This window comes from Leptodactylus fuscus, chromosome 5 (genome assembly GCF_031893055.1).
Source record: "Leptodactylus fuscus isolate aLepFus1 chromosome 5, aLepFus1.hap2, whole genome shotgun sequence".
Classification (NCBI taxonomy): Eukaryota; Metazoa; Chordata; class Amphibia; order Anura; family Leptodactylidae; genus Leptodactylus; species Leptodactylus fuscus.
This window is the reverse complement of record NC_134269.1, coordinates 9016254-9039690: the sequence shown is the minus strand read 5'-3', so window position 1 is coordinate 9039690 and position 23437 is coordinate 9016254. Positions and strand designations below refer to the sequence as shown.

The window sequence follows — 23437 nt, the reverse complement described above, 5'->3', positions numbered from 1 at the left end:
TATTGGGGAGGGGGCGTCTGTCTGACCGGGGTGTGTTCAGTGCCCTGAGGTCCATGTATTGGGGAGGGGGCGTCTGTCTGACCTTCTGTGAGGTCCATGTATTGGGGAGGGGGCGTCTGTCTGACCTTCTGTGAGGTCCATGTATTGGGGAGGGGGCGTCTGTCTGACCGGGGTGTGTTCAGTGCCCTGAGGTCCATGTATTGGGGAGGGGGCGTCTGTCTGACCTTCTGTGAGGTCCATGTATTGGGGAGGGGGCGTCTGTCTGACCTCCTGTGAGGTCCATGTATTGGGGAGGGGGCGTCTGTCTGACCTCCTGTGAGGTCCATGTATTGGGGAGGGGGCGTCTGTCTGACCGGGGTGTGTTCAGTGCCCTGAGGTCCATGTATTGGGGAGGGGGCGTCTGTCTGACCTTCTGTGAGGTCCATGTATTGGGGAGGGGGCGTCTGTCTGACCTTCTGTGAGGTCCATGTATTGGGGAGGGGGCGTCTGTCTGACCTCCTGTGAGGTCTGTGTATTGGGCAGTGCCCTGTGTATACGGAGGTCAGCCATGTAATGTATGGTAGGGGGTGTGCACAGGAGATAAGGGATTAGGTAGGGAGCAGTGGAGGGAGGGGTCACATGACACAAACTCAGTCTGGAGAAGTGTGAACAGGGATCAGAGCAGCAGAGAGAAGACTCCGGGTAAGACTCCTTATATCACCCTGCAGAGTGCACAGCAAGGGGGCGACACCGAGTGTGTGTGTGTGTGTGTGTGTGTGTGTGTGTGTGTGTGTGTGTGTATATGTGGGGCTGCTGTCTAAGTGTGTGTATGTGTAACACTTCTAGGTGTGAGCTTGTGGATTGTGAGAAGGGAACATGAGTGTGAACATGGAAGGGCAGCGTATAACTAGCCAAGTGTGTGTGATACAATGTTATACAATCACAGTCTGACACAGGGCTCTACAAATTGTCACACACACACTCGCCATCTGTATCATACACGTTATCAAGTTGTATCACACACGCTCATATAGTCTGTACCAGACTGTGTATGAGAATGTATGATACACATCAATAATGTGTGTTATACAGATGGTGAGTGTGGGACACAATTTGTAGAACCCTGCGTGTGATTGTGTGTGACACAGACTATGTTACAGTTTGAGTGTGTGTGTGATAAAGATTATGTGTGTTTCAGATTGTGTGTGTATAATACAGATTACATGTAAATTACAGGATACATGTGTGTGAGAAAGATTGTGTGTGTGACACAGATTATGTTACAGACTGCGTGTAATACAGATTATTTTCATGTTACAGATTGAGTGTGCGTGATAGAGATTATACTGTATATATGTTACAGGTTGTGTTTGTGTGATACAGATTATCTCTGTATGTTACAGATTGTGTGTGACACAGATGTCTATGTGATTATAGATTGTGTGTACATGATACAGATGATGTGTATATAAATTATAGATTATGTATGTGATACAGATATGTAACTAGATTGTACAATTGTGTGATAGATTATATGTAAATTACAGATTGTGTGTGTGATAGAGATTACGTGTATGTTATAGATATTGTGTTTGTGTGTTACAGATTGTAATATACATATAATCTGTATCACACACAGACTGCGTGTGTGAGTGATACAGATGTGTGTGTTACAGATTGTGTATGTGCTAGCCATTGTTTGTGGTGCAATCTCCTGCACCAGGTTATGTGTGTATATAGATTGTGTATATGTTAGAGATTGTGGTGGAATCTCGTGCACCAGGTTGTGTGTGTGTCCCCGCACTAGTGCACTTCACAATCACACACAGTCCCCGCACTAGTGCACTGCACAATCACACACAGTCCCCGCACTAGTGCACTGCACAATCACACACAGTCCCCGCACTAGTGCACTGCACAGTCACACACAATCCCCGCACTAGTGCACTGCACAATCACACACAGTCCCCGCACTAGTGCACTGCACAATCACACACAGTCCCCGCACTAGTGCACTGCACAATCACACACAGTCCCCGCACTAGTGCACTGCACAATCACACACAGTCCCCGCACTAGTGCACTGCACAATCACACACAGTCCCCGCACTAGTGCACTGCACAATCACACACAGTCCCCGCACTAGTGCACTGCACAGTCACACACAATCCCCGCACTAGTGCACTGCACAATCACACACAGTCCCCGCACTAGTGCACTGCACAGTCACACACAATCCCCGCACTAGTGCACTGCACAATCACACACAGTCCCCGCACTAGTGCACTGCACAGTCACACACAATCCCCGCACTAGTGCACTGCACAGTCACACACAATCCCCGCACTAGTGCACTGCACAGTCACACACAGTCCCCGCACTAGTGCACTGCACAATCACACACAGTCCCCGCACTAGTGCACTGCACAATCACACACAGTCCCCGCACTAGTGCACTGCACAATCACACACAGTCCCCGCACTAGTGCACTGCACAATCACACACAGTCCCCGCACTAGTGCACTGCACAGTCACACACAATCCCCGCACTAGTGCACTGCACAATCACACACAGTCCCCGCACTAGTGCACTGCACAGTCACACACAGTCCCCGCACTAGTGCACTGCACAATCACACACAGTCCCCGCACTAGTGCACTGCACAGTCACACACAATCCCCGCACTAGTGCACTGCACAATCACACACAGTCCCCGCAGGAGCAGCTGACAGAGGCTGCATTGAGCGGTGCGGGGCGGTGGTGTGTGCGTGTGGGGTTACACGGGACACTGCTCTTTTTTTGGATGTTGAAAAACCAGTTTCTGTCTTTAGGTCCCGGTGGGATTGTACAGTACTGAGGACGTGCGCAACGCTCTGCAGACCCCGGAGCTACAGGAGAAAGGTGAGAGGGAGGAGAGTGCAAGCTCCTGGGACAAGCCTCAGGGTGGGGAGGGGACTCGCTGTATAGACCTGAAGAGCATCGCATGGTGATACATCTGCAGATTATTACACCACTGACTTCTCTATAGATCCTCAGAACATCGCTCTGTCCTCTCTACCTTGTAATATCCTGCAGATTATTACACCACTGACCTCTCTGCAGAGCATCGCCCTCTCCTCTACACCTCCTGCTACATAGTGATCTATCCTGCAGATTATTACACCACTGACCTCTGTGCAGAGCATCGCACTCTCCTCTACACCTCCTGATACAGTGATCTATCCTGCAGATTATTACACCACTGACCTCTCTGCAGAGCATCGCCCTCTCCTCTATACCTCCTGATACATAGTGATCTATCCTGCAGATTATTACACCACTGACCTCTCTGCAGAGCATCGCCCTCTCCTCTATACCTCCTGATACATAGTGATCTATCCTGCAGATTATTACACCACTGACCTCTCTGCAGAGCATCGCCCTCTCCTCTATACCTCCTGATACATAGTGATCTATCCTGCAGATTATTACACCACTGACCTCTCTGCAGAACATTGCCCTCTCCTCTATACCTCCTGATACATAGCGATCTATCCTGCAGATTATTACACCACTGATCTCTCTGCAGAGCATCGCCCTCTCCTCTACACCTCCTGATACAGTGATCTATCGTGCAGATTATTACACCACTGACCTCTCTGCAGAGCATCGCCCTCTCCCCTATACCTCCTGATACAGTGATCTATCCTGCAGATTATTACACCACTGATCTCTCTGCAGAGCATCGCCCTCTCCTCTACACCTCCTGATACAGTGATCTATCCTGCAGATTATTACACCACTGACCTCTCTGCAGAGCATCGCCCTCTCCTCTATACCTCCTGATACATAGTGATCTATCCTGCAGATTATTACACCACTGACCTCTCTGCAGAGCATCGCCCTCTCCTCTATACCTCCTGATACATAGCGATCTATCCTGCAGATTATTACACCACTGACCTCTCTGCAGAGCATTGCCCTCTCCTCTATACCTCCTGATACATAGTGATCTATCCTGCAGATTATTACACCACTGACCTCTCTGCAGAGCATCGCCCTCTCCTCTATACCTCCTGATACATAGCGATCTATCCTGCAGATTATTACACCACTGACCTCTCTGCAGAGCATCGCCCTCTCCTCTATACCTCCTGATACATAGCGATCTATCCTGCAGATTATTACACCACTGACCTCTCTGCAGAACATTGCCCTCTCCTCTATACCTCCTGATACATAGTGATCTATCCTGCAGATTATTACACCACTGACCTCTCTGCAGAACATCGCCCTCTCCTCTACACCTCCTGATACAGTGATCTATCCTGCAGATTATTACACCACTGACCTCTCTGCAGAACATCGCCCTCTCCTCTACACCTCCTGATACATAGTGATCTATCCTGCAGATTATTACACCACTGACCTCTCTGCAGAACATCACTCTGTCCTCTACACCTCCTGATACATAGTGATCTATCCTGCAGATTATTACACCACTGACCTCTCTGCAGAACATCACTCTGTCCTCTCTACCTTGTAATATCCTGCAGATTATTACACCACTGACCTCTCTGCAGAACATCGCCCTCTCCTCTATACCTCCTGATACATAGTGATCTATCCTGCAGATTATTACACCACTGACCTCTCTGCAGAACATCGCCCTCTCCTCTATACCTCCTGATACATAGTGATCTATCCTGCAGATTATTACACCACTGATCTCTCTGCAGAGCATCGCTCTGTATGCTTTACCTCTTAAAAAAGTTATTCGTAAAATATCTGATAACAGGGATCAATGAAATTGGAGGGATAGTCTGCAGGATTAATGTTCCTTTAAAGGCATGGGGCTATTGTCTGAAGAAGTGGCTGATAACAGAGAACAATAGGGAGCAATAAACTGCATCTAAACAGATAGAGAGATAGACCTCAAGGTTATTGTGCTCTTAAAGGGGCGGGCTCTGGTATATAGAAGCCAGAAGTTATTATCTCTGAAGGACAAAGATAAAGCAGGACAAGTCTGTGTAATGTACTGCTAGTGTGTACACAGCCCTAACTAGTGTGATAGCGGGGGAGGGGCTGTAGAGGGAGATACCACTATTCCTGGGAAAGCTGGGTGGCGATGAATGTGGCCGCCGTAACAGACTGGTCTTCGTAGCTCCATAAAGCTCACCCAGCTTTCCAAAAAATCTATGGCAAGTATGTATCTTATGGCTTATCGGGACCCCCATTTCATCCCCCCTACCCCAATTGGGGTCTCCTAGTGATGAGAAGCCGCATCATTCAGGAGCTGCCACATGAGATTACGTTTTCTTAAAAATGGACAATTCCTTTAAGTGCGATGTTTATCTTAAAGGGGAACACCATCTTAAACAATTCCCTGCCATATCCCGGGTCACCTGGTAGGATTGGTACTGGATATTTCTAGTATCTGCCCACCCCCCTCACCCCAGCACACACGGCTGACCCCTTATATAGAGACATTCCTGGTGGTGACCCCGGCTCCAGACCCCACAGACGTCTTCTCAGATGTTCTTCTAATGACACTTGTGTCTGCCAAGGAATCTTCTACTGCTTCTGTAATGGAGGGGAGGGGGAGACTTGTTTATCCAGACTCCCCATTAACGTTCTGGTTACATCACTGGGCGAGGCTGGAGATGTGCCCACCGACGTGTGGCTGGGGTGCAGACCCATAGGGTCTATCTAGTGGGTGGGTGGGGGGCGCTTCTCAAGGGGGAACGTTGAGAACAAAAAGTGCTAATTTTTTCCTAATGGCCTCACCCATATATATACACAAATAGGACCCCCCCACCAGGACACCCTATAGAATACAAAAACACACACAAAAGACCCCCTAAATAGGTTTCAGTCCCTTAGACACAATATCCCACTACAAACAGACCATCAGAGATGAGAAAACCAGTTCACCAGTCTTCCAAAAATGTTAGGTTCGGAGAACCCAAAATTTATGGGGTTCACCACCAATGAATCATGACATTGACGCACGCCATAAAACTCAACGGTGAATCGGGCCCGCTATCGTCATCCAGGAGGCCAGAAGATGCCTCGGAAAGGACAGTTGCCCCAAGGGAGCTCAGGAGAAGCGATGGAGGGCGAGTGTCAATGGGCCTCCAATACTTTGGGTCTGAAGAGCCCTTGTGGTTTGGATATGTTTTCCAACTTTCCCAAAATGTCCAAGAGGCTCTTCCATACAGGGTCCCATAAAAGTCAACGACTCTCCCTGGGCCCAGTACAATCTCTATGAGCTAAAAGGGGGGCCTGACCGGGCACACTGTGAGTCCAGGTAACAAAAGGGACCGTGGCATGCCCCAAAAAGAGAGTGGGCCACTCATACGATTTTGCAGTGTCCTTCTTGCACCAGGGCTCCCGCTCATCCCTCACCAAATCTTGCCAAGTATGTAAATACAGACCCTAGACCAGATCTCCTGTATGAAGTCCTCAGAGAAGACACCTCTGTATACAGGTCCTAGACCACAACCTAGAAGTTGGGTACTACATCAGTACACGGGCCGCCACCGCCTTCCCATAAACCCTCAGGAGCGATTTATCGTGCTTTGTTTGGTTTTCAGCCGCACCCCGGGGTAGTGATTGACACCCAGGTGTAGCTGACGTTCCTCACTGTTCTGTGAAGTTCCTCTGTGTTCTTTATGTAAATTTTTCGGTGTAAAATACATCTTGAACTTGAATTTCGAGTCTGTCCTATGGCCCGCAGTGATGAGATATGCTAATCAGGGGTGGAGGTGCCACGTGAGGCGGGATCTGGAAGCCTTATTAGGTTGGGGGTCACGGTATAACCTACTTGGTTGCCATAAGATATACTGCTATTCTTAGCCGGGCTGGTCTTGGAACGTATTCTGAACTGAAATTTTTTGTTTTTTTGTCAAAGTATTTTTTGGTTTCTATTCTTTTCCAAAAAGTTTTTGTTGATGTGTTTGATGCCAGGGCACATTTGGGGTTTGCATTCTATGCCACGATCCCTATCATTGTCATGGGGACAAACGTGTTTTGGTTACCATTGTTCCTGGCTGAAATCTTTTTGGTTATCATGATCCACACCCTGATCTTACGTGGAAATTTGTAGGTTGCCAAGAGTACCATTATTTTTCTGAGATTACATTGTCTTGTAACACTCGACCACGTTTTGATTGATGAATTTTCTTGGTTTTTATGAGCAGCAACAAATTTTACATCCCAATCTTCTGGAATGATTCCTTCTTGGGTAGCCATGAGCATTATCCCAAACGGGAGTCTACCTGGTTTCTGAGATCACCAAATATTCATCATCTGACATCGACAACATTGATGCTTCTAGTTGGTGTTTCTAGTTGGCATAGTCTTGGTTTCTAAAGGTAACGCCACCGTTTAGCCATATTCTTGGGGCTGCCGCGAGAACATTTTTTTGATCCTAGTAGGAATCTTCTTGGTTCTCCAACACCAATGACGTGACCATGAATCTTTTTGATTGTAACATCAATGTTCTTGTATGGACTTCCTAGTTTCTATGACCTCTTGGCCACCAAAAGATTCACCGCATTTGAACCCGTACGCAACATCATTGTTCCTGATGAGGAGCCTTCTTGGTTCTCGGGCTCAATGTTTTTAGCTGATTTCGTCTTCTACTTTAAATCTTTTGGTTGCCATTAACACCATCCAGAATCTTTTTGGTCACCATCAGTGTTCTTCACTGTGATCTTCTTCTAACCCCACCTTCTGAAGTTGCTATGTTTAGGTTGCCTTAAGCTCAACACCACTGATTCTCTGGAGGAAACTTTTTTGGTTGACATGAGCAGCACCACTGTTGTTACCCATAGAATCCAAGAAAATTCTCACATAAGGCAGAAGAACACAAAAATGTCTTGAATATGAAGATAAAGGGCCATTTGTTCTTATCTGTCTTGGTCAACAACATGTGAAGAATATGCAAATCTGACTTCCATGATGTAATTAGGAAGCCAGTGCCTCAAGTATGCACACCAATAGAGGGCGCTGACTGAGAATGTGCAAGTCTGTCTTCCATGATGTAATTAGGAAGACAGAGTCTCAGTCAAGACATCCAATAGAGGGCACTCCCTTTAACATCATGCCGACCTTCTCAGAGGCCTTTGTTTGCAATGATGTCGGGATTATACTAGATACAGTCTTCTCAGCCAAGGACAGCCGTTTCGATGTATTTGCATCTCATCAGCTTGGCGTAGAGAGGACTGATCTGGCAGAGGTGAGAGGCTTAGACAGGGTTGAGGGGATATCGTCACTCCATAGGGAGAGACCACCATATAGGTGTGTGGAGTCTTTTAGGGTTGAGGGGATATCGGCTTCCTAATGACATCATGGAAGTCAGATTTGCATATTCTTCCCATGATCCCTCACAGTGGAGCGCTCATGGCTTAAAAGACTCCACACACCTATATGGTGGTCTCTCCCTATGGAGTGACGATATCCCCTCAACCTTGGTCAACAACACTGATCCTACCCCAGACTCCTTAGTGTTCATTCCACACCACTTCTTTGAAGTTGATGTTGGCAACCAAAAAGAGCCTTGGTAAAAGTGATCAAGTATCCTGTGAGGTTCTATAGATGACACCACATTCTAACCCCAATATCTTTAATCTTAATGGGGATCTTCATGGTTCTCAAGGTCAGCACCAAAGATCTCAGCAGGAATCTTTTTGATTGCCATGAACAAGATCACGGTTGCCTATAGAGAGCAAGGAGATACAACATGTTCCAAAATTCCTTATCCTACATTCACCTCTATATTTGGCTGTCCGTTCCGAAAAAATGGACCCTCTGAGGCAGATGTAAATGTGGCCTTAAATACCTAAACTAGGCCAATGTTTTTAGAAAATATTTTTGTGGACATCACTTTCTTAGCCACATGCTTAAGTTGCCACAATCAACTTTTTTCGATCTTAGCAAAAACATCTTGGTTGCCAAGATCAGCACAATTTGTTCCTGGCAGGAAATTTTCGGGTTTCTTTGGTCAGCGCCATGGTTTATGCAAAAATTTCAATGAATACCATGGGAATCTTCTTAGCCGTCGTGGTCAACACACCGAATGTTAGTAAGGATTGTTTCTGAGAAACACCAATGTTCTTGGCTGGTATTACCTTGGTTTTCTAGAAGATCACTATCACGGTGCGGGGCCAGTTTGTTGGTCAAGGTCGGTCACCGGTACTAATGCAGAACGGTCACCCCAGGACTGTGTCCAACTGATAGCAAGGATCAGGAGGGAAGGGTGTTTTTACTTTATGGAGGATATGTTGGGCCTGTGCCATACAGAGGTTTGTTCTTTCAGGCAGATCACCGGGACTCTATTGGTATAAAAGGTAAAGTTTTTGGACTTAGGCCCGGTTCACATCTGTGTTTGGGTCATTATGTTCCCAGTCCTGCAAGCAGCGCTTCTCTCTTCACATTATTCATGTGCAAATCGAGTGGAAACCACATGGACCCCATTGTAGTCTATAGGGTCCGCGGGTTTCCTAAGGTAACCATCTTGGGATGCGGATCTATGTGGACTAGGTTTCCATTTGGGGGGGGGTCCCCAAGTCAACTTCCTGAACGTAGATGTGAACCAGGCCTTACCTAAACCTTACCTCCTTGCTTTCTATACGTACACCACACGGTTGGCCACCATCTCTGGTCCCATCAAGGATCTTCTTGATCCCCATGATCGATGCCCCTGATCTTATCAGGAATCCTTGAGTTGTGTTAATGTAATGCCAATGTCTTCTCACCGCATATCTGTGTGTGTTAGGTTTCTTCTTCTTCTCTTGCTATAGACAACACAATAGTTCATCGTGAAGGTCTTCTTGGTGACATTGGTCGGCACCATTATTATAAATAACCTTCTTGGGTGCTATGGTCAACACCATCATTAGTAGTGGTAATCCTCGTCACTGCCATGTAAACACCACTGGTGATGGTGGAATCCATCTTGGTTGTCATCGTCATCCTTGTTCCTAGTAAGAATCTTTTGGTTGCCATTGTGTTTTTTCCTAGTGAAATCCTCTCTTGGCCTGGATTCGTTCCTAGTGGTGATCTTATTTGTTGCTATGGACAACACCATTGAGGGAAAATATATATATATATTATATATATATATATATATATATATGTATACTGTATACCCATATTCCCATGTGTGTGTTATATCCCTCCTGCCCCTGATTCTTACAATTCCTTAGACTCCCCCTCTATAATGGCCGCCTTCTGGCTTCTCCCCCAGGGTCCAGCTCATTGCAGATTAAAACTGTCAGTGCCCTTTAACCTCTGACCCCTGACCTGCGAGACTTCACCACTATAATATTATACGGCAGTGCTGTGCTACGAGCTTACTAATATGGTATCACATGTGAGAGGCTTAGATACAGCAACTTCTATGGAGTGAAAAAAAAAATAAAAATATATATATATATATATATATATAACACGCAGCTGTATACAGTGAATGTGACTTTATGTGGCATACAGTGTGACTATATATATATATATATATATATATATATATATATATATATAGTGGGCAGTGGTATACCGTGTATACATATATGTTGTAGGGAGTGGCTGTATGCATATATAGTGGGTGGTGGTATAGAGTGTGATATATACTGTATATGCTGTATACTACATATATAGTGGGAGGTGGTATACATGTTACATACACTCACCGGCCACTTTATTAGGTACACCATGCTAGTAACGGGTTGGACCCCCTTTTGCCTTCAGAACTGCCTCAATTCTTCGTGGCATAGATACAACAAGGTGCTGGAAGCATTCCTCAGAGATTTTGGTCCCTATTGACATGATGACATCACACAGTTGCAGTCGCAGATTTGTCGGCTGCACATCCATGATGCGAATCTCCCGTTCCACCACATCCCAAAGATGCTCCTCTATTGGATTGAGATCTGGTGACTGTGGAGGCCATTGGAGTACAGTGAACTCATTGTCATGTTCAAGAAACCAGTCTGAGATGATTCCAGCTTTATGACATGGCATTGCATTATCCTGCTGAAAGTAGCCATCAGATGTTGGGTACATTGTGGTCATAAAGGGATGGACATGGTCAGCAACAATACTCAGGTAGGCTTTGGCGTTGCAACGATGCTCAATTGGTACCAAGGGGCCCAAAGAGTGCCAAGAAAATATTCCCCACACCATGACACCACCACCACCAGCCTGAACCGTTACCGATACAAGGCAGGATGGATCCATGCTTTCATGTTGTTGACGCCAAATTCTGACCCTACCATCCGAATGTCGCAGCAGAAATCGAGACTCATCAGACCAGGCAACGTTTTTCCAATCTTCAATTGTCCAATTTCGATGAGCTTGTGCAAATTGTAGCCTCAGTTTCCTGTTCTTAGCTGAAAGGCGTGGCCCCCGGTGTGGTCTTCTGCTGCTGTAGCCCATCTGTAGCCTCAAAGTTGGACGTACTGTGCGGCGTTCAGAGATGCTCTTCTGGCTACCTTGGTTGTAACGGGTGGCTATTTGAGTCACTGTTGCCTTTCTATCAGCTCAAACCAGTCTGGCCATTCTCCTCTGACCTCTGGCATCAACAACGCATTTCCGCCCACAGAACTGCCGCTCACTGGATGTTTTTTCTTTTTCGGACCATTCTCTGTAAACCCTAGAGATGGTTGTGCGTGAAAATCCCAGTAGATCAGCAGTTTCTGAAATACTCAGACCAGCCCTTCTGGCACCAACAACCATGCCACGTTCAAAGGCACTCAAATCACCTTTCTTCCCCATACTGATGCTCGGTTTGAACTGCAGGAGATTGTCTTGACCATGTCTACATGCCTAAATGCACTGAGTTGCCGCCATGTGATTGGCTGATTAGAAATTAAGTGTTAACGAGCAGTTGGACAGGTGTACCTAATAAAGTGGCCGGTGAGTGTATATGCTGTATACATATATATAGTGGGAGGTGGTATACAGTGTGACATATATATGCTGTAGGGAGCGGCTGTATACGTGGTTTGGCTGAGGTATGCCTGGTATGGCAGATATGTCTGAATCTGTATATACACATTTCTCTGTTCCTAGAATAGACATCTTGTGTCCCGGCTGCGGCAGTGTGCTCAGTGCTGTATACAGCTGTATATACACTATATAGACTGACTTCTGTCTACTCTTCCCAGGATGGGGGTGAAGGCTCTGCAGTGTTTCCCCTGGTACGGAAGGAGGAAAGAGCGAAAAAGAAGCAAAAACAGTCAAGAAGGTGAGAAAGAGACCTGGTCCTTATAGAAGGGGGGCGCAGTGCATATATAGTATACAGACAGTAGATATGTGGAGGGGCGATCACAGCGGGGTGTCACTGTGCAGAGAGGAGAAGCAGTGATTCTAGAGTAAGGGGTCTGTGAGCATGGGAAGGAGTGCAGTATATACAGTGTGCGGTGAGGTGGGTATATATGAGGGGTGCAGTATATATACAGTGTGCGGTGAGGTCGGTATACATGAGGGGTGCAGTATATATACAGTGTGCGGTGAGGTCGGTATACATGAGGGGTGCAGTATATATACAGTGTGCGGTGAGGTGGGTATATATGAGGAGTGCAGTATATATACAGTGTGCGGTGAGGTCGGTATACATGAGGGTGCAGTATATATACAGTGTGCGGTGAGGTCGGTATACATGAGGGGTGCAGTATATACAGTGTGCGGTGAGGTCGGTATATATGAGGGGTGCAGTATATATACAGTGTGCGGTGAGGTCGGTATATATGAGGGGTGCAGTATATACAGTGTGCGGTGAGGTCGGTATACATGAGGGGTGCAGTATATACAATGTGCGGTGAGGTGGGTATATATGAGGGGTGCAGTATATATACAGTGTGCGGTGAGGTCGGTATACATGAGGGGTGCAGTATATATACAGTGCGCGGTGAGGTCGGTATACATGAGGAGTGCAGTATATATACAGTGCGCGGTGAGGTCGGTATACATGAGGGGTGCAGTATATATACAGTGTGCGGTGAGGTCGGTATACATGAGGAGTGCAGTATATATACAGTGTGCGGTGAGGTCGGTATACATGGGGGTGCAGTATATATACAGTGTGCGGTGAGGTCGGTATACATGAGGGGTGCAGTATATATACAGTGTGCGGTGAGGTCGGTATACATGAGGGGTGCAGTATATACAGTGTGCGGTGAGGTCGGTATACATGGGGGTGCAGTATATATACAGTGTGCGGGGAGGTCGGTATACATGAGGAGTGCAGTATATATACAGTGTGCGGTGAGGTCGGTATATATGAGGGGTGCAGTATATACAGTGTGCGGTGAGGTCGGTATACATGAGGGGTACAGTATATACAATGTGCGGTGAGGTGGGTATATATGAGGGGTGCAGTATATATACAGTGTGCGGTGAGGTCGGTATACATGAGGGTGCAGTATATATACAGTGTGCGGTGAGGTCGGTATACATGAGGAGTGCAGTATATATACAGTGTGCGGTGAGGTCGGTATATATGAGGGGTGCAGTATATACAGTGTGCGGTGAGGTCGGTATACATGAGGGTGCAGTATATATACAGCGTGCGGTGAGGTCGGTATACATGAGGGTGCAGTATATATACAGTGTGCGGTGAGGTCGGTATACATGAGGGTGCAGTATATATACAGTGTGCGGGGAGGTCGGTATACATGAGGAGTGCAGTATATATACAGTGTGCGGTGAGGTCGGTATACATGAGGGGTGCAGTATATATACAGTGTGCGGTGAGGTGGGTATACATGAGGGGTGCAGTATATATACAGTGTGCGGTGAGGTCAGTATACATGAGGGTGCAGTATATATACAGTGTGCGGTGAGGTCGGTATATATGAGGGGTGCAGTATATATACAGTGTGCGGTGAGGTCGGTATACATGAGGGTGCAGTATATATACAGTGTGCGGTGAGGTCGGTATACATGAGGGGTGCAGTATATATACAGTGTGCGGTGAGGTGGGTATACATGAGGAGTGCAGTATATATACAGTGTGCGGTGAGGTGGGTATACATGAGGGTGCAGTATATATACAGTGTGCGGTGAGGTCAGTATATATGAGGGGTGCAGTATATATACAGTGTGCGGTGAGGTGGGTATATATGAGGGGTGCAGTATATATACAGTGTGCGGTGAGGTCGGTATACATGAGGGTGCAGTATATATACAGTGTGCGGTGAGGTCGGTATATATGAGGGGTGCAGTATATACAGTGTGCGGTGAGGTCGGTATACATGAGGGGTGCAGTATATATACAGTGTGCGGTGAGGTGGGTATACATGAGGAGTGCAGTATATATACAGTGTGCGGTGAGGTCGGTATACATGAGGGTGCAGTATATATACAGTGTGCGGTGAGGTCGGTATATATGAGGGGTGCAGTATATATACAGTGTGCGGTGAGGTCGGTATACATGAGGGGTGCAGTATATATACAGTGTGCGGTGAGGTCGGTATACATGAGGGGTGCAGTATATATACAGTGTGCGGTGAGGTCGGTATACATGAGGGGTGCAGTATATATACAGTGTGCGGTGAGGTCGGTATACATGGGGGGTGCAGTATATATACAGTGTGCGGTGAGGTCGGTATACATGGGGGGTACAGTATATATACAGTGTGCGGTGAGGTCGGTATACATGGGGGTGCAGTATATATAGTGTGCGGTGAGGTGGGTATATATGAGGGGTGCAGTATATATACAGTGTGCGGTGCGGTCGGTATACATGGGGGTGCAGTATATATACAGTGTGCGGTGAGGTCGGTATACATGAGGGGTGCAGTATATATACAGTGCGCGGTGAGGTCGGTATACATGAGGGGTGCAGTATATATACAGTGTGCGGTGAGGTCGGTATACATGGGGGTGCAGTATATATACAGTGTGCGGTGAGGTCGGTATACATGGGGGTGCAGTATATATACAGTGTGCGGTGAGGTCGGTATACATGAGGGTGCAGTATATATACAGTGTGCGGTGAGGTCGGTATACATGGGGGTGCAGTATATATACAGTGTGCGGTGAGGTCGGTATACATGAGGGTGCAGTATATATACAGTGTGCGGTGAGGTCGGTATACATGAGGAGTGCAGTATATATACAGTGTGCGGTGAGGTCGGTATACATGAGGGTGCAGTATATATACAGTGTGCGGTGAGGTCGGTATACATGAGGGTGCAGTATATATACAGTGTGCGGTGAGGTCGGTATACATGGGGGTGCAGTATATATACAGTGTGCGGTGAGGTCGGTATACATGAGGGTGCAGTATATATACAGTGTGCGGTGAGGTCGGTATACATGGGGGTGCAGTATATATACAGTGTGCGGTGAGGTCGGTATACATGAGGGTGCAGTATATATACAGTGTGCGGTGAGGTCGGTATACATGAGGGGTGCAGTATATACAGTGTGCGGTGAGGTCGGTATACATGAGGGGTGCAGTATATATACAGTGTGCGGTGAGGTCGGTATACATGAGGGGTGCAGTATATATACAGTGTGCGGTGAGGTGGGTATACATGAGGGGTGCAGTATATATACAGTGTGCGGTGAGGTCGGTATACATGAGGAGTGCAGTATATATACAGTGTGCGGTGAGGTGGGTATATATGAGGAGTGCAGTATATACAGTGTGCGGTGAGGTGGGTATATATGAGGGGTGCAGTATATATACAGTGTGCGGTGAGGTCGGTATACATGAGGGGTGCAGTATATATACAGTGTGCGGTGAGGTGGGTATACATGAGGGGTGCAGTATATATACAGTGTGCGGTGAGGTCGGTATACATGAGGGTGCAGTATATATACAGTGTGCGGTGAGGTCGGTATACATGGGGGTGCAGTATATATACAGTGTGCGGTGAGGTCGGTATACATGAGGGTGCAGTATATATACAGTGTGCGGTGAGGTCGGTATACATGAGGGTGCAGTATATATACAGTGTGCGGTGAGGTCGGTATACATGAGGGTGCAGTATATATACAGTGTGCGGTGAGGTCGGTATACATGAGGGGTGCAGTATATATACAGTGTGCGGTGAGGTCGGTATACATGAGGGGTGCAGTATATATACAGTGTGCGGTGAGGTCGGTATACATGAGGGTGCAGTATATATACAGTGTGCGGTGAGGTCGGTATACATGGGGGTGCAGTATATATACAGTGTGCGGTGAGGTGGGTATATATGAGGAGTGCAGTATATATACAGTGTGCGGTGAGGTCGGTATACATGAGGAGTGCAGTATATATACAGTGTGCGGTGAGGTCGGTATACATGAGGAGTGCAGTATATATACAGTGTGCGGTGAGGTTGGTATACATGAGGGTGCAGTATATATACAGTGTGCGGTGAGGTCGGTATACATGGGGGTGCAGTATATATACAGTGTGCGGTGAGGTGGGTATATATGAGGAGTGCAGTATATATACAGTGTGCGGTGAGGTCGGTATATATGAGGAGTGCAGTATATATACAGTGTGCGGTGAGGTCGGTATATATGAGGGGTGCAGTATATACAGTGTGCGGTGAGGTCGGTATATATGAGGGGTGCAGTATATACAGTGTGCGGTGAGGTCGGTATACATGAGGGTGCAGTATATATACAGTGTGCGGTGAGGTCGGTATACATGAGGGTGCAGTATATATACAGTGTGCGGTGAGGTCGGTATATATGAGGGGTGCAGTATATATATATACAGTGTGCGGTGAGGTGGGTATACATGAGGAGTGCAGTATATATACAGTGTGCGGTGAGGTCGGTATACATGAGGAGTGCAGTATATATACAGTGTGCGGTGAGGTCGGTATACATGGGGGTGCAGTATATATACAGTGTGCGGTGAGGTCGGTATACATGAGGGGTGCAGTATATATACAGTGTGCGGTGAGGTCGGTATACATGAGGGGTGCAGTATATATACAGTGTGCGGTGAGGTCGGTATACATGAGGGGTGCAGTATATATACAGTGTGCGGTGAGGTCGGTATACATGAGGAGTGCAGTATATATACAGTGTGCGGTGAGGTCGGTATACATGAGGGTGCAGTATATATACAGTGTGCGGTGAGGTCGGTATACATGAGGGTGCAGTATATATACAGTGTGCGGTGAGGTCGGTATACATGAGGGTGCAGTATATATACAGTGTGCGGTGAGGTCGGTATACATGGGGGGTGCAGTATATATACAGTGTGCGGTGAGGTCGGTATACATGGGGGGTGCAGTATATATACAGTGTGCGGTGAGGTCGGTATACATGGGGGGTGCAGTATATATACAGTGTGCGGTGAGGTCGGTATACATGGGGGGTGCAGTATATATACAGTGTGCGGTGAGGTGGGTATACATGAGGGGTGCAGTATATATACAGTGTGCGGTGAGGTGGGTATACATGAGGGGTGCAGTATATATACAGTGTGCGGTGAGGTCGGTATACATGAGGGGTGCAGTATATATACAGTGTGCGGTGAGGTCGGTATACATGAGGGTGCAGTATATATACAGTGTGCGGTGAGGTCGGTATACATGGGGGGTGCAGTATATATACAGTGTGCGGTGAGGTCGGTATATATGAGGAGTGCAGTATATATACAGTGTGCGGGGAGGTCGGTATACATGAGGGTGCAGTATATATACAGTGTGCGGTGAGGTCGGTATACATGAGGAGTGCAGTATATATACAGTGTGCGGTGAGGTCGGTATACATGAGGGGTGCAGTATATATACAGTGTGCGGTGAGGTCGGTATACATGAGGGGTGCAGTATATATACAGTGTGCGGTGAGGTGGGTATACATGAGGAGTGCAGTATATATACAGTGTGCGGTGAGGTCGGTATACATGAGGAGTGCAGTATATATACAGTGTGCGGTGAGGTCGGTATATATGAGGGGTGCAGTATATACAGTGTGCGGTGAGGTGGGTATACATGAGGGTGCAGTATATATACAGTGTGCGGTGCGGTCGGTATACATGGGGGTGCAGTATATATACAGTGTGCGGTGAGGTCGGTATACATGAGGGTGCAGTATATATACAGTGTGCGGTGAGGTCGGTATACATGAGGGGTGCAGTATATATACAGTGTGCGGTGAGGTCGGTATACATGAGGGGTGCAGTATATATACAGTGTGCGGTGAGGTCGGTATACATGAGGGGTGCAGTATATATACAGTGTGCGGTGAGGTCGGTATACATGAGGGTGCAGTATATATACAGTGTGCGGTGAGGTCGGTATACATGAGGGGTGCAGTATATATACAGTGTGCGGTGAGGTCGGTATACATGGGGGTGCAGTATATATACAGTGTGCGGTGAGGTGGGTATATATGAGGAGTGCAGTATATATACAGTGTGCGGTGAGGTCGGTATACATGAGGGGTGCAGTATATACAGTGTGCGGTGAGGTCGGTATACATGAGGAGTGCAGTATATATACAGTGTGCGGTGAGGTCGGTATACATGGGGGTGCAGTATATATACAGTGTGCGGTGAGGTCGGTATACATGAGGGGTGCAGTATATACAGTGTGCGGTGAGGTCGGTATACATGAGGGGTGCAGTATATATACAGTGTGCGGTGAGGTCGGTATACATGAGGGGTGCAGTATATATACAGTGTGCGGTGAGGTGGGTATACATGAGGAGTGCAGTATATATACAGTGTGCGGTGAGGTCGGTATATATGAGGGGTGCAGTATATATACAGTGTGCGGTGAGGTCGGTATACATGAGGGGTGCAGTATATATACAGTGTGCGGTGAGGTCGGTATACATGAGGGGTGCAGTATATATACAGTGTGCGGTGAGGTCGGTATACATGAGGGTGCAGTATATATACAGTGTGCGGTGAGGTCAGTATATATGAGGGGTGCAGTATATATACAGTGTGCGGTGAGGTGGGTATATATGAGGGGTGCAGTATATATACAGTGTGCGGTGAGGTCGGTATACATGAGGGGTGCAGTATATATACAGTGTGCGGTGAGGTGGGTATACATGAGGAGTGCAGTATATATACAGTGTGCGGTGAGGTCGGTATACATGAGGAGTGCAGTATATATACAGTGTGCGGTGAGGTCGGTATATATGAGGGGTGCAGTATATACAGTGTGCGGTGAGGTGGGTATACATGAGGGTGCAGTATATATACAGTGTGCGGTGCGGTCGGTATACATGGGGGTGCAGTATATATACAGTGTGCGGTGAGGTCGGTATACATGAGGGGTGCAGTATATATACAGTGCGCGGTGAGGTCGGTATACATGAGGGGTGCAGTATATATACAGTGTGCGGTGAGGTGGGTATACATGAGGAGTGCAGTATATATACAGTGCGCGGTGAGGTCGGTATACATGAGGGTGCAGTATATATACAGTGTGCGGTGAGGTCGGTATACATGAGGGGTGCAGTATATATACAGTGTGCGGTGAGGTGGGTATACATGAGGGGTGCAGTATATATACAGTGTGCGGTGAGGGGTATACATGAGGAGTGCAGTATATATACAGTGTGCGGTGAGGTCGGTATACATGAGGGGTGCAGTATATATACAGTGCGCGGTGAGGTCGGTATACATGAGGGGTGCAGTATATATACAGTGTGCGGTGAGGTGGGTATACATGAGGAGTGCAGTATATATACAGTGTGCGGTGAGGTCGGTATATATGAGGGGTGCAGTATATATACAGTGTGCGGTGAGGTCGGTATACATGAGGGGTGCAGTATATATACAGTGTGCGGTGAGGTCGGTATACATGAGGGGTGCAGTATATATACAGTGTGCGGTGAGGTGGGTATACATGAGGGGTGCAGTATATATACAGTGTGCGGTGAGGTGGGTATACATGAGGAGTGCAGTATATATACAGTGTGCGGTGAGGTCGGTATACATGAGGGGTGCAGTATATATACAGTGTGCGGTGAGGTCGGTATACATGAGGGTGCAGTATATATACAGTGTGCGGTGAGGTCGGTATACATGAGGGTGCAGTATATATACAGCGTGCGGTGAGGTCGGTATACATGAGGGGTGCAGTATATATACAGTGTGCGGTGAGGTCAGTATACATGAGGGGTGCAGTATATACAGTGTGCGGTGAGGTCGGTATACATGAGGGGTGCAGTATATATACAGTGTGCGGTGAGGTGGGTATACATGAGGAGTGCAGTATATATACAGTGTGCGGTGAGGTGGGTATATATGAGGGGTGCAGTATATATACAGTGTGCGGTGAGGTCGGTATACATGAGGGGTGCAGTATATATACAGTGTGCGGTGAGGTCGGTATACATGAGGGGTGCAGTATATATACAGTGTGCGGTGAGGTGGGTATACATGAGGAGTGCAGTATATATACAGTGTGCGGTGAGGTCGGTATACATGAGGGTGCAGTATATATACAGCGTGCGGTGAGGTCGGTATACATGGGGGTGCAGTATATATACAGTGTGCGGTGAGGTCGGTATACATGAGGGTGCAGTATATATACAGCGTGCGGTGAGGTCGGTATACATGAGGGTGCAGTATATATACAGTGTGCGGTGAGGTGGGTATATATGAGGGGTGCAGTATATATACAGGGTGCAGTATATATACAGTGTGCGGTGAGGTGGGTATACATGAGGAGTGCAGTATATATACAGCGTGCGGGGAGGTCGGTATACATGAGGGTGCAGTATATATACAGTGTGCGGTGAGGTGGGTATATATGAGGGGTGCAGTATATATACAGGGTGCAGTATATATACAGTGTGCGGTGAGGTGGGTATACATGAGGAGTGCAGTATATATACAGTGTGCGGTGAGGTGGGTATATATGAGGGGTGCAGTATATATACAGTGTGCGGTGAGGTCGGTATACATGAGGAGTGCAGTATATATACAGCGTACGGTGAGGTCGGTATACATGAGGAGTGCAGTATATATACAGTGTGCGGTGAGGTCGGTATACATGGGGGGTGCAGTATATATACAGCGTGCGGTGAGGTGGGTATACATGAGGGTGCAGTATATATACAGTGTGCGGTGAGGTCGGTATACATGAGGGTGCAGTATATATACAGTGTGCGGTGAGGTCGGTATACATGAGGGTGCAGTATATATACAGTGTGCGGTGAGGTCGGTATACATGAGGAGTGCAGTATATATACAGTGTGCGGTGAGGTCGGTATATATGAGGGGTGCAGTATATATACAGTGTGCGGTGAGGTCGGTATACATGAGGGGTGCAGTATATATACAGTGTGCGGTGAGGTCGGTATACATGAGGGGTGCAGTATATATACAGTGTGCGGTGAGGTCGGTATACATGAGGGTGCAGTATATATACAGTGTGCGGTGAGGTCGGTATACATGGGGGGTGCAGTATATATACAGTGTGCGGTGAGGTCGGTATACATGAGGGTGCAGTATATATACAGTGTGCGGTGAGGTCGGTATACATGAGGGGTGCAGTATATATACAGTGTGCGGTGAGGTCGGTATACATGAGGGGTGCAGTATATATACAGTGTGCGGTGAGGTCGGTATACATGAGGGTGCAGTATATATACAGTGTGCGGTGAGGTCGGTATACATGGGGGGTGCAGTATATATACAGTGTGCGGTGAGGTCGGTATACATGGGGGTGCAGTATATATATATACAGTGTGCGGTGAGGTCGGTATACATTACTAGTAATCACATACACCATTTGGGTGTCTCCCCTTTGCTCTCCAGCGCCCCCTACAGCAGCCACGACCCCCCAGGAGGAGAAGCCGAGACTCCAGTCCACCAATTCGGTGGGCAGTGATACGGACGGTCAGCAGAGCCGGGCCTACTTCAGTGGTAAAGCCCGCGTGTCCTTCCGCCACCAGATGGACTCCACCATGTTCGTCAATGACTCCACCTTCTGAAGGTCACAGAGGACCACGAGTGTCCACACCTAGGTCACCCCATGTCCTGGATCTGGGACCTTCCTCCTGAGACAAGGGGCCCCAAAATGTTACTCCACATAGTAATGTATAGAAAATCAGCAGGATTCACTAGCAGGTGGCGCCACTGAGCAGCCTGCTAGTAAAGCTTGTTCCATCCTCACTCCAGTGACTGCTGCGCCCCCTACTGGACAGGAGCTGCCCTCACAGCTGGGGTTGTTGCTCTCTGTTATCAGCCACATCCCCAGGGCTCAGATTTTTCTGATTTTATTACTTGACATTTTTTTCATGACTTGTATTTAAGGGAAATAAACAAAGACTGTACCAGAGCGCCCCCTGGTGGCTGCAGCCAGTACTGCGCTCATAGTCAGTGCCGATAATTCAGTGTCATCCAGATAGCGGAGAAGGGATTCGGAATCATTGGATGGCGCTGACGTTGTGGTCCCGGGGGGTGCGGACTCTACTGCCGAGGTCTCAGACACGCCTAATCCACTACCGCCCCCCTGTGGCGGATCAGGATTCACAGACACTACAAGTCCCAGCATGGCCACGTACACGTCTGAGCGGTATATTCTTGTAAGGTCACATATAGTGAGATTGGCAAATAAAATATAAGAAAATCCGTCGTCTCCGGCCAGGTAAATGAATCGCCATCTAGTCCTGCTCACAGCTGCAGTGTGTGCCAATGTATCAGAGCAGGACACAGGGACAAGGGAGAGAAACTGAGGGGTTAAAGGGGAGGCACTGGTGCAACTCACCGCTCATACACACGTCATACTGTACACAGAACTAATATCGCCATACTGTACACACAACACTGCCGCACTGTATGGAGGACTAATACTGCCATACTGTACACAGAACTAATACCGCCATACTGTACACACAACACTACCACACTGTATGGAGGACTAATACTGCCATACTGTACACAGAACTAATGCCAGCATACAGGACACATAATACCGTCATACTGTAGGGAGCACTAATACCGCCATACTGTACACAGAACTAATATCGCTGTACAGTACACACAACACTGCCACACTGTATGGAGGACTAATACCGCCATACTGTACACAGAACTAATGCCAGCATACAGGACACATAATACTGCCATACTGTAGGGAGCACTAATAAAGCCACTGTACACAGAACTAATATCGCCAGACAATACACATACCGCCATACTGTACACACAGCACTGCCATATTGTACACAAAACTAATACCACCATACTAGACACCACCATACTGTACAGACAACTAATACAACCATACATGACACGACACCACCATATTGTACGGAGTACTAATATCACCCTATAGCACACACAACACCGCCATACTGTACACAGAACTAATATTGCCATACAATACACACAATACTGTACAGAGCACTAATTCCACCATACAGGACACCGCCATACTATACAGACAACTAATACTACCATACAGGACACATAACACCGCCATATTGTACGGAGCACTAATACCGCATAATGTACAAACAACAGAACAGGCCCCTACACATTACA

General features: G+C 47.4%; 1 protein-coding gene and 1 pseudogene across 1 annotated transcript; one reads left to right on the top strand and one right to left on the bottom strand.

Annotated features, from left to right (window-relative positions):
* LOC142204380 (NACHT, LRR and PYD domains-containing protein 12-like) overlaps window positions 1-23437 on the bottom strand; it is a 997553-nt pseudogene that overhangs the window by 331974 nt on the left and 642142 nt on the right.
* On the top strand, window positions 663-22510 carry C5H17orf114 (chromosome 5 C17orf114 homolog). Its single transcript, XM_075275980.1, has 4 exons — window positions 663-681; window positions 2814-2883; window positions 12132-12211; window positions 21707-22510. Exons 3-4 carry the CDS (start codon window positions 12133-12135, stop codon window positions 21880-21882), a joined length of 255 nt encoding a protein of 84 aa, XP_075132081.1. The 5' UTR covers window positions 663-681; window positions 2814-2883; window position 12132; the 3' UTR covers window positions 21883-22510.

Bases quoted from the DNA above. Each gene is read 5' to 3' on its own strand.
- C5H17orf114 (XM_075275980.1), top strand. From the start codon at position 12,133: ATGGGGGTGAAGGCTCTGCAGTGTTTCCCCTGGTACGGAAGGAGGAAA. The intron at 12,212-21,706 runs GTGAGAAAGAGA...TTTGCTCTCCAG, and splicing joins AAGCAAAAACAGTCAAGAAG to CGCCCCCTACAGCAGCCACG.